Below are 13129 nucleotides of genomic sequence, written 5' to 3'. Positions count from 1 at the left end.
TTTTTGCTAAGAGTATTTTTTCGATAAAATAATTAGTTTTTAATTGCGAAAAACCGTCTAAAAATGTTTTTTTTTTGTTGAAAAATGAACATACTCACTCGCAAATAACTCGAAAAGAATTGACTTAGTGAAAATCTCTATAGAACAAAAGTTGCTTAGAATTAGTCAGTTTATCCAATTCCCGACTTATTTTGAACGAATGTTTTCTCACCCCTGAGAATACCCCCAGGTATTCTCGGGCGTATTCCCCTGAGAATACCCCTTTTACCCCCAAAGTAAAAGCACACATCGGCACAGTAGGTATCACTCCTTTTCTTGTTAGCTATGTGTATGACAAATTTTATGTCAATATAAGCGGTTCTTTAAAATTTATAGCAAAAACCGTGAGCAAATGGACTATTATTAATAGGCTAAAATATCAAAATGAAACAAACAGAATAAAAGCGTAACAAAATAAATTAAAATGCCTGACTTATGACATGTTCTCGCAAATGGGAATCGGCAGTAAATGGATGATATACTAATAAAATTTCGTGTGTGTTTAAACTGAATCCTATTTAATTTCTCAACTTTTATTTTAAAATTAATTTTTGTTTTTTTGTTTCATTGCTTTTTTGCAATTTTTGACCCCGGGTTTTACCGCCCCTAAAGGATGGCGCCCGTGTGCATTGCACACTTTGCACATATGGTAGCGAGGGCCCTGTCGAGAGTAGTAAAACTTTCTGCATGGTTTTATACACATGTTCACTTAGACGCAGCTGTTTTGTTTTCTAGGAGGTTTTTCGGAGAATAACACCAGTATAGAGTAATAGGTACTGTCTGGGTACTTTCCATTTCTTATTGTCTCATTCGTATTGCTAAATCTCTGGACTTGGCGATCTTTTCGTTGTATTTAACACGCAGATTATTGTTGTGGGGTATCGCCACATCAATTATCCTTGTTTGGTTAGTAGGTTTATTAACTAGTATTAGATCCAGTCTATTATATGCCACTGGTTGGTCTGTGAGTACAGTGCGGCCCCCCCTTTGGCTTGTAGTTGCCGTTTTCAAGCATTCTGTCAGGGATGTAATGATAATAAGGGAGGTGGTCGGTTTGGAGAAGTCCCAATTTATTAGCTAGTTTTTCCTTAGTCCCAATTGATGAATAATCTTCCTACTGAGTCATGGCGTTCTTTATAACCAGTACCGACAAATATCTGGCAAGCCCCGGTAAGATGTTTTTTTATTAGTAAATTACCTTTCAGGTAAAGTTTAGTTGGAATAACCTGATCCCGAATGTCAAGTAGGAAACCCTATGGCTCAGGAAGCGTCTTTCCTGATAACAACCAATAATTTGACGCTGTATTGTCGACAAACTCTTGGCTCATCTCATTGAGATGTCCTTGTAGAGGATTCATTCAGGTGCGCATTTTTTCTTGCGTAGACAGGTGGTTTATGCGCATTTCTTGTTCCGTTATTTTAAGCGGCCTTGTGCCATCTACTGCGCAAATTGTGCGACGTAAAGTAGATGTTTCAGCCTGCATTTGAAAATAAGTTCTTAAATCAGCAACCTGTTTATCCAGTTGCTCTCCTGTCCATAGGTCTTCTTTCCCCTAGATACCGCGGTAATGTTATTTTCCTACTGCACTGCGTGGATAAAGTTTTTGCGCCTTTGTGAGAAGTGTTCTTACTTACCGCTGAAGATTTTTATATCCGTTTTTAACCACTTTATAGTACCAAATGAGTAGCTAAGTGCTTAACAGGCGTACATTTATTGCCTTAAAAAAATTTTTACTATTAAGATATGGCCGATTTAGATGTCTTCGTACGAATCCGGAAGTTAGTTCGGATTTCATCTGTTTATGGTAAATTTTTCGTGCTTGCTTCACCTCGAAATATTTGTATCATTTTCACCCAATGCCTCGATGTTTTGACCATCTTGCATATAGAATCCTCTGGGCTGAACCTTTCCTCTAACTATATTATACATAGAACACAGCACTTGTGTAGTCTAGTCCAAAGTGCATACTGATATCATTTAAGAAAGTTTCTACAGTTTTTAGTATCTCATCTGGAAAAATCGTTGGAAGCGCCCTCCCAAAGACACAGCACAGACCAATAATTTGTCTTTCCAACGCGGCAATCAGATACGAAATTGTTCCTTTCAAAAGAAGGTTCAACTTTACTAAAGCAAAATGGGAAAAATTCTCTGAAGCATTGGATCAAGGATCAATGTTCTAGGTACCTCTTTTTGTCTAGAGGAGATGAGAGGCGCGATCCACCAAATGAAAGATAATAAAGCGGCTGGCCTGGACTACATACGAACAGAACAAACAAAGAACTTTGGACTAAAAGCCGTAGAGTGGCTCGTAAAAATGATGAATTGCTGCATACGTACATTACAAATCCCCAAAATCTGGAGGAAAGCTAGAGTGGTAGCCCTCTTAAAACCAGAGAAGGATCCGGCGGATACAAAGAGTTTTAGACCTGTCTCTCTCTTGTGCCAACTTTTCAAGGCCTTTGAAAGAATGATACTGAACCGGATCGCAGAATATGTGGAGACTAAAATTATTCTAGAACAAGCAGGATTCAGACCCGGAAAGTGCTGCTGCAGTCAAATTCTTAATCTCCCCAACATATTGAAGATGGTTTTGAACGGAAGGAAATAACAGGAGTAGCGTTCATAGACCTAACTGCCGCCTATGACACAGTTAACCATCAACGGCTACTCGCAAAACTCTACGAAACTACAAAGGATTTCCGACTAACAAGGTTAGTGAAATGTCTCCTCCAGAATAGACGCTTCTACGTAACGCTCCAGTCCAAGAACAGTCGGTGGAGGGACCAAAAAAATAGGCTACCACAGGGAAGTGTCCTCGCGCCGATTCTATACAACATATACACCAACGACCAACCCATACACCAACAAACAAGGCAATTTATTTACGCTGATGATACAGCTGTGGCAGCTCAGCGAAGAACCTTCAATGAAGTCGAAGTGAAACTGACAGATGTCCTGGGAGACTTAGCTCTATACTACGATAAAAACCATCTGAAACCCAATCCCACAAAAACCCAGGTATGTGCTTTCCACCTGAGAAACAAGCATGCCCGAAGGCCGCTGGAGGTGGAATGACGTGGTCAGATGCTGGAACATAACGAGACGCCAAAATACCTTGGCGTCCGTCTGGATAGAACTCTGTCTTACCGATACCACTGTCAAGATGTCAAGAAGAAAGTAAGCGCCAGAAATAATATCATCCGCAAGCTAACTAATACAAAATGGGGGGCACAACCACACACTCTCCGCACTTCTGCCTTGGCATTATGTCTTTCGGCCGCGGAGTTTGGAGCACCAGTATGGGCAAACTCTGCTCACGCAAAGAACGTCGACGTGGCTCTAAATGAAACGGTTCGTATAATATCGGGTTGCCTGAAACCGACACCTATCGAAGAGGTATACCCCATAGCTGGAATTGCTCCACCACCTATCAGAAGGAAGGTCACGTCAGAAGTATAACGAAAAAAGCAGGAGACGGACCGAAGACACCCCTTATATGACCACCAAACTCAGCCAAGCAGACTAAGATCTCGGAAAAGCTTCCTGAAAACATCAAGATCCATCCCCGAAGCGCCAGAGACGCGCCGAATACATCTATGACAAGCGTCAGCTACCGCGACACATTTTCCTCCCTCAGAGGAAATGGCTGCTGGACACAATTTACCGTATCCGACTTGGAAAGCGCTAAAAAGACTAAGAACCGGCGTTTCCCGTTGTGCTAGTAACCTGGAAAAATGGGGATACCAGGAGGACGATACCTGCGACTGTGGCGCGGTTCAGACCAGCCGGCATCTACTATCATGCACAGAGATGAGAGAGACCTGCACAGAAGAAGACTTAATTATAGCAAATGACAGGGCCATCTACGTGGCCAACCATTGGAAATACAGAATTTAAAGTTGTTGGTGTTCCGGACACGAAAAGTAAGTAAGTATCTGATCTAGGTGGCTTTAGCATTTGATCTACGAAGCCAATAATTTCAAATCATCCTTATACAACAGATGATTAAGCTTTGTTTTAGTTTTTTTTAATAGCCCTTATTGTTGCCTCAACCTGTCTTAATCTTGGACATATAGTATTAGTTATGTCTTCACAGCTGATAATACTGAGAATTTACTAAAAGGTTCTATGGAGGCACAACACCGGGCTGAGTAATGGTTTGCTACAAATAGGTTGGTTCTGAACAACAATGAAACTAAACAAGTGATTTTCACAATGAGAGATGTTGGTGATATACCCTATTCCACGAATATACGCCTGTGTTGGATTATTTCGACAACGAATATTTTATTGTGCAAAATATGAAGAACGAAAATAAATTGCAAATTACATTGCTGTTTAATGGAATAATTATTAGAGCCATTTACTTTCGTACTTCTTATGTTGCACACTGAAATATTCGTTGTCGCGATAATCCAAAACAGGCGTATGTTGGTGGAATGAACGATATGAATGATTGAGTCGGCGAGATTGGGTTTTTAGGAATTGGGGAATATTTTTGGGCCCAAAATTATAGTATGGTTCACATATTAATAACTTTGTACAAAAAACTAAATAAAAGTCTCTTTATTTTGAGAAACTTTTCAAAATGCGTCTCACTGGAGACTAGATATATGTACTAGGTATCACTCCATATTCCACTTACATCTATCATACTCTATCCTTGTCTGGGGTAATGCAGCTGACACTCACAGAGTATTTGGTCTGTAGAGAAAGGCAATGAGAGTCCTTGCTGGTTTGAGATTTAGGGAGGCCTCCCACCAGGCCTTACGAAAGATTGGGAATTCTTACTGTGTCGGCACAGTACATTCTAGAATACCTTTGAATCATGAAGAGGAATATAAATCTTTATAGAAGTCATGAAGGTTAACACGGTTACGATACTAGACACAAGAAACATACGATACCAGCATACTGAAGTTTGAAAAGGGTGTCAAAGTGGACCAAGGGATTGGCAATAAAATGTTTTATTGTTCTGTCTGCGAATGTCAGAAACATGCCTGAAAACGAATTTGAAAATCAAATTAAAAAAATATTGATAAAAAATTCCTTTTATACAATTCATGAATATCTACAACATAATTTTAATTTTAATTGAGGTTTTGTACATGTTTGTCGTGTGTAAGATTTTATATTTTTAACAAGAATAAAAAGTCTTGATATCATGAATTATTGTGTCATGCTTTTTATAGTTTCCTAATAAAACTGATTACTCAGCCGACTTATTATTCTGAAGGTGTTACTTGGATTGTTTTCAATAAAATTACTAAATGTAATCTCGCTTGATTTAGATTTTATAATATTTTGCACTGTGCAATTCAATATTTTGAATACCAAGGGTATACCGATTTCTCCAAAGCATTCGATAAAGTTAACAGTAAGATCCTTAGTTGATATTGGTCTTCTTTTATTACCTGGATACACGCATACAGTTTGTTCTATTAAAAAAATTATATGTAATGAAATTTTAGTTCACTCTGGAGTCCTTCAGAGTAATCATCAGGGCAGAAGAGAGAACCACGGCATTAATAAAAATTATGCCAACGATAGGCGGTGCCCTCAAAAGAAGAATGTACCTTCAGGTTGTACACTCTCTTTTACACGGAGCCCCCATATGGTACGAAACCTTCTTCTCCTTCTTGTGCCACTCCTATCGGATAGGAAATCATCAAGGCTGTCCTGACCTTGTTTACAGCTGACCTTGGGGATTTTTTGTGGGGATATTCTGTCCAAAAAAATTTGTGGGGATTATTTGTCCGGGATTTTTTGTGGGGATTTTTTGTCCGGGAATTTTTTGTCCGGGGATTTTTTGTCCAGGGATAATTTGTGGGGATTTTTTGTCCGGGATTATTTGTCCGGGGATTATTTGTCCTAGCTTCGACTCAAATATTTGAGTTTTCTTCGTTTTATCGTTAACAAAATTTCTGGGTCTTTTCCTATCCTTTGTATTACTTCAAAGTTTGTGACTCTTTCAACCCAACTTATCTTCAGCATTCGACGGTAGCACCACATCTCGAAACTTTCAATATGTTTTATGTTGTTCTGTTTGAAAGTACAGGCCTCTACATCATATAATAGCGTATTAAATACGTAACCTCTTAGCATTCTTAATCGTAGAGGGATGCTTATACATAGGTATCTCTGTTGCAGAAGAAGTTTCTCATCTTTATGAAGGTGGCCCTGACAATTTCGATACGTCTTTTTAATTCAATGTTTTGGTCTCCAGTTTCGTTTATTACCGTTCCCAAGTATTTGTAACTTGATACTTTTTCAATTTGAATGCCGTTTATACTAATATACAGTGCTGGTTGTGTCATGTTTTTACTGAAGACCATATACATACTTGGCTTTTTTGATACTGATATTTATGCCATAATTCTTGCAAACAATATTTATATTCGTAAGTAATCATTGGAATTCTTCTACTGTTCTTGTAACTAGTACAGTGTCGTCCGCGTATCGAATATTTTTTACAACCCCTCCATTGATTACGATTCCTTCGTTTGCTTGCAAAAGGGCTTCCTGGCAAATGCTTTCGGTAGATACATTAAATAGCAGTGGTGACATGATGCATTCCTGTCGTACTCCTCTATGTATTTCTATTGCTTGTGATGTCTCATTTTCTATTTTGATGTTAGCTTTCTGATTCCACTATGGATTGAGAATTATTCGCAGATCTTTATTATCTAGGTCCTTTCTTTCAAAAATGTCTCTTAGCTTATCATAACGTACTCTGTCAAACGCTTTTTCAAAATCGATTAAACATGCATGTACTTCTTGCTTAACGTCTAGGCAACTTTGTGTAAGAACATTCAAACCGAAGAGAGCTTCTCAAGTACCTAGTCCTTTTCTGAACCCCATCTGTTTATTATCTGAGACTTTTACAACATCTATATTGGAATCAAGAAGCTTCTATTCTGGTAGACGGCAAAGAAACAGACAAAATTTGCATTCAAAGAGGTGTCAGACAGGGTTGTGTGTTATCCCCAACTTTGTTTAACGTATACTCAGAAATAATTTTTAATGAAGCCTTGGAAGGACAATGTGGAGTTCGAATCGGGGGAGAAACTATTAACAACATCAGATATGCAGACGACACCGCGATCATGGCTGAAAATATCGAAGATCTTCAATTCCTTATTGATCGAGTCACTAGAGAATGCTCCAATAACGGACTTAACATAAATGCAACAAAGACAAAGTTACTTGTGGTTAGTAAACAAGACGTCGGCCCTATGCAACTAATTGTCAGTGATGAATCAATAACAAAAGTTAACCATTTTAAATACCTAGGATGTTGGATAAACGAGACACTAAATCCGGATGAAGAAATTAAAACTCGTATAGAAATTGCAAGAGGAGCATTTATGAAACTTAGATCGATTCTGAGCAACTCTCAGCTGAATTTACAACTAAGAATCAAGTTCCTAAAATGTTATGTGTATCCTGTATTACTATATGGATGTGAAACCTGGATCATGAAGGTTAACATGATGAACAAATTAGAAGCCTTTGAGATGTGGTCGTATCGTAGAATGCTCAGAATATCTTGGGTTCAACGCACTTCAAACAGAGAAGTCTTAAACAGTGTAGGTCAAGGCGAAGGTGACTTAATGAAGATGATAAAAAAGAGAAAACTTGAATATCTGGGGCATATAATGAGAGGTAGCAGATACAGGATGCTGCAGTTAATACTCAATGGAAAGATCGACGGAAAAAGAGGAATTGGTCGAAAGAAATATTCATGGCTCCGAAACCTTCGTCAATGGACTGGCTTATCAGCAGATCAATTGTGACATGCCGCACAAGATCGAGAACGATATCGGCAAATTGTTATGGAAGCTACCCACGCCTAAAAATTTTGGCACGGTACTTAAAGAAGAAGAAGATCTGTTTATTGCTAATATCTGACTCCAAATTTTGATAAATTCGGTTGTGGATGATTTTTAGAAATATCTTTAGTAGATGGCTCATTAAAGATATTGTTCGATGTTCTGAACATTCTTTAGCATTGGATTTCTTTGGCAGTGTAACGAACGTAGACTTGTAGACAACAGCCACTCTTGAGGTATAATATCAGTATGTATATTGGGTTAAATAAGTGTAATATTATACTTATTGACTCATCATTCAAGATCTTTAGCAATTCAGTACTAGCATCAGGTCCATTTGCCTTTCCCGTTTTGGAATTTCTAAGTGCCATTTCTACTTCACACTTTAGGATTTCAGTCCCGTTTCACCATTTACCTGAACAATGTTATTTCTGTTGTCCTCAAACAATTCTCTTAAGTGTGCCTATTCACTCCATCTGTTAATTTTCTCTGTTAAATCTATAATAATCTTTCCGTTTTTGTTCTTAAGCAAACTTATTTGATGTCTTCTTGGGGTTCCTGTAATTTCTTTTACTTTTAAAATATATTGAATGTGTCATACTTTCTTTCATAGTTTTCCATTTCTACAAATTGTTCTTTAATCCATGATTCTTTGGCCTTTTTTATTCTTGCTTTATGTTCTTATCAACATCAGACCTACGAAATCTTAAACAGGCTTAATCCCTGATGTGGTAACATGTAGGTTCAGAACGTTAAATTATTATTGTACGTAATTTCTTACCGGCATGGCTCCTTTAGGTCTTACAGGTAGAGAATAAAGGAGACCACAAATAATTTGTGTACAGATTGTGGCGTCATAGACGACGCAGAACACTACATTCTTGCTTGCACTACTTTCCAAAGAGAACTGAACAATCTAGTATCAAGGCTAGGAGCGATAACGCCTTTTGTATGTATTTGGTCTTTGCGAGCAGGCCAAGAAAGAATTGTTGAGCCAATTATGATGATAATGATGTATCTCTCTTAAATTTATTACTACTTATATACCTGTATACTTCTTTTTTTGTAATAATTACTGTTAACTAATGGATTATCTGTAAATAACAAACAAGGTTATACTATATCATAACACTAAAATTCTTACCATGTCTAAGAAATTTTTTCCGTACAACTGTTCAGCTTCCAGTAAATCAGCATCTTCTTGGAGTCCCTTGGATCCCATGTACTCAGAAAAGCTTTTATGTATCGGAAATTCTAGGCCCCTGAATGTCTTCTTATCAGAATTCCATATATATTTGGTTTTTTGAAACATAAACCAGATGGATGGGCCTGTTTCCAGCTAAAAAATATAAATTATCTTTAAATTAAGTAATTATCTTTAAATACAAATCAGAAATTAAAATTGTTAAAAGAGGTCACTGAGGTGATTACATAAAGTGGCCTATTGTAAGAAAAATATATTTATTAATACATAGCGTGCCACGCTTTAATCGGGATACTACACACAGGGGCCATTGATATCCACGGCTATGAAAGTTAGTCATACGTGTATATCAAAAATGAGCGACGTGGCCCCTGGCAAAATGTCTTTGTCTCTCATATATGAGCGACGTGGCACGCAATGTGTTAATAAAACTCTTCTTCTTCTTCTTCTTCTTCTTCTTCTTCTTCTTCTTCTTCTTTTATATAGGCAGTACTGCCTGTTTTTCTTCAACAGCGTCTTTCATTCTGCCCCTAAATTGTCATTTCATCTTCTCCTTGGGCATCCTATACTTCTTCTGCTAACGGTGACTTGTCTCTGGCTATCCTTACTATCCTTGATTCAGACATCCTCCTTATGTGTTGATTCCACTCTTCTTTTCTGTTCTTTACCCAGGTATTTATATTGTCTACCCCACATATACGTCTGATTTCCTCCTACCCTGTTCTGTAGTCCTTTTCCAGCAATCCTTCTTAAGATCATCATTTCGTTGGTCTCCAGATGTCTTCGCGTTTTGCTTGTATCTGGTCTGACTAATTATAGTGAGACCACTATAATATTAATAAAACTCACTAATTAAAAATATTATGTATAGGTCATTTACGGGAAAACAAAAAAAAAATAACATATTGTATGAAATTATGAATGAGGTCTACTATAGTAAATGTTATAGAAGGATACTAGAGTTCATAAACAAATTAAGTTTCTAGGTTTGATTCTAAGTGCCAGAAAAAAACATTCCTATAATTTTAAGGTACATAGTCCTTCACTTTTATCCATTCCGAATTTGTCTATCTACAAATTAAGTACAATTTAATTTTTTTTACATACTAACCCTGTTATGACGTAGCCATACAAGTTCGGAACTTCCATTGTTAGGTGTTGGAATAACTTTTGCTAAGGTAGCCTTGTGTGGATCTTTTACCTGCAAAAAAAAAATAAAAAATAAAATCCTTAACAAATTTCTTTTCCTAATATTAAAAACATTGAGCTTTTTGATGATAATGATTAACACAATTGGGTAGCGGGTAGACTCTCTTTACGATCCCAGTAAAGACAGATCTGCGCCCCTGCCCTTGCGTACGCGAGCTCGGCTTTTTCTCCCAATCCTCTTCCGGGAGAGAAGCGGATCCTAGTCCCTATATCCTACCCACCAACCCAAACCTACCCAAATCCTTCCCTCCTCAACCCGCACTGGACAGCGTGAGGAGATAACGGTCCAAACCTTCAAGTCAATGGATAGCACAAAAAAAGAAAAGGCCCCCAGTCCCCAGCACTTCCCAAAGTCTTGATCAAGGCAGCGATCAAACAACAGACGGAAGAGGGGGTGCCAAGAATCCCTGGGCAGGACTCGGCTGCCACAAGATGACAATTTGGCTATGTTCTTACAATATTCGAACATTGACGGACAATAGATTCCCAGAAATAGAAAATGAACTAAATAACTAAAGGGTATAAAATGGGATATCCTGGGTATATGAGAAACCAGAAGAAAAAGTGATGAGTATGTAATACTAAAAAATGGCTCACACTTTATGCATAAAGGTGGCGAATACACTGGAGTGGGATTCTTGATAAAACAAAGCCTCACACAGTGTATCGAAGAATTCAAGCCCATATCAGACAGAGTAGCATATCTTATCATCAGAATTAATAAAAGAACTACTCTGAAAGTGATCCAAGTATACACCCCAACCAAAAGGCACGATGAAGAAGAAGTAGAAATATTTTATGATGAAATAAGAACAGCATAGAAACAAATAAAGCAAACTACGAAATACTATTAGGAGATTTTAATGCTAAATTGGACAAAAGAGAAGAAGATTATGAACATTTAATTGGCAATTATGGCTACGGGAAAAGAAACGATAGAGAAGAAATGCTTCTCAATTTCATGAATGAACATAACATGTACTCAATGAACTCCTTTTTCAATAAAAAAAACCAAGCAGAAAATGGACATGGATGAGCCCCGATAAAAAGACAAAGAATGAAATAGATTATATCATAACGAAAAATAGAAACCTAGTAAAAGACGTATCGGTATTAAATCAGTTTGACCTAGGAAGCGATCATAGACTAATAAGAACAAAACTAGTAATAAACAAAAAACTAGAAAGAAAAAGAATACATGAAAAAAGATACAAATGGACATCTGAAGAAATAAAAAATAGTGAATTTAATAAAAAGATAACTCCAATGATATTGATGATTTGAATAACCTTATAACCGCAACAGTGAACAAAAGCATTCTGCAACTGAAAAAACCAAAAACAACACACAATGAATTAGACAAAGAAATATTACAACAAATAGAAAAAAGGAATATCTTAAATAAATCTAACAAAAAGGGAACCGCAGAATATAGAGAACTTAATAGGCAGATTAGAAAAGGAATCAGAAAACAAAAAAGAAAAGAAGAAGAAAAATTAATAACAACTATTGAAAAAAATAAGAGTATGAAATGCCTCCTAGGACGACGTCAGATAATATCATTAATAGGAAAAGACGAAAATGAAATCACAACTAAATTAATATTTATTGACGGAAAACTCCATTTTACAATTACAATTAAAAGTCAAAATTAAACACTGAACATAAGTTAACTTACATTACTTACAATTAAACTAACGACATAAAAAAAAATTTTAAAATCAAATTAAAATAATTCACGTGAAATAGTCCTTTTAAAAGCATTTAGTGTGACTCCCATAAAGTCTATATTTGGAAACTCATTTACACTAGAAACAATTCTATTTAAAGGCATATTTTCTGCATGACGTGTATTGCACGATCTAGCGGATAGCAAGGGACATCTTCTCAAATTCCTAGCTGGAACATAAAAATCTATTCGACCCAGAATGCTAGGTGCAACAATAATACCATTTAACACCCTAAATACGAAATTAAGGTCAAAGTATCGCCTGCGATCCTCTAGACTACGGTGCAAATGAAACATCTGCATGACCTGACTGGAATTCAATTGCATCCCTCTAGTACCTAATCTATACCGCAGATATCTAACGAATTTATTTTGAATCGATTCAATTCGATATTTGTGATTCTCATAACTTGGACTCCAAATCACTGAACAATACTCTAATAATGAACGAACATAACTCAAAAACAATCTCACAATTACAAACAAATTATTAAAATCATATGACATTCTGATGACTAACCCTAATGTCCGATTAGCACGCGCAATAATGGCATCATAATGGTCCACGAAACTTAGCTTACTATCCAGTAACACACCTAAATCCTTAATTACCTGCACCCTAGATAAATCCACATCTTTTATCTTGTATTTAAAATCACTGGTGGTCTTATTACGTGAAAAAATAATATATGAGCATTTCGAAGCATTCAATCTAAGATTATTTTCCTGGCACCAATGTACTAAAGAATCCAAGTCTCTCTGCAAACCCTCACAATCAGATTCTGACCTAATGCATTTAAATATCTTTAAGTCGTCTGCAAATATCAGATATTCAGATTTAAAGTTCCTACCAATATCATTTACCAACAACAGAAAAAGCTTAGGACCCAAATGGGAACCCTGCGGAACCCCTGACACGGCTTCAAATCCATTAGAAACACATCCTGCTGATCTTACTTGCAATGTTCTTCCTTGCAAATACGAAGTAAACCAAGCTAATAAAGAACCAGTGATACCAAAGTTTCTCAGCTTTGTAATTAAGACATTATGATCTAGTAGGTCAAAGGCCTTACTAATCGGTGTATATAGAGTGCACCTCGTAACCCTCATCCATT

At 36.9% G+C, this 13129-nt stretch overlaps 1 protein-coding gene across 1 annotated transcript in view; it reads right to left on the bottom strand.

The window, feature by feature from the left end:
* Positions 1-13129, bottom strand: part of LOC126890813 (endoplasmic reticulum transmembrane helix translocase) — a 214742-nt gene that overhangs the window by 192263 nt on the left and 9350 nt on the right. The window contains exons 2-3 of the mRNA XM_050660004.1: positions 10188-10277; positions 9017-9211 (exon numbers count right to left, since the gene is read on the bottom strand). Of these exons, the coding sequence (XP_050515961.1) occupies positions 9017-9211; positions 10188-10277 (285 nt within the window). The remainder of the gene's footprint in view (positions 1-9016; positions 9212-10187; positions 10278-13129) is intronic.

Source organism: Diabrotica virgifera, chromosome 8, assembly GCF_917563875.1.
Source record: "Diabrotica virgifera virgifera chromosome 8, PGI_DIABVI_V3a".
NCBI lineage: Eukaryota > Metazoa > Arthropoda > Insecta > Coleoptera > Chrysomelidae > Diabrotica > Diabrotica virgifera.
The sequence above is the reverse complement of the archived record's forward strand: the minus strand, read 5'-3'. Positions and strand labels throughout refer to the sequence as shown.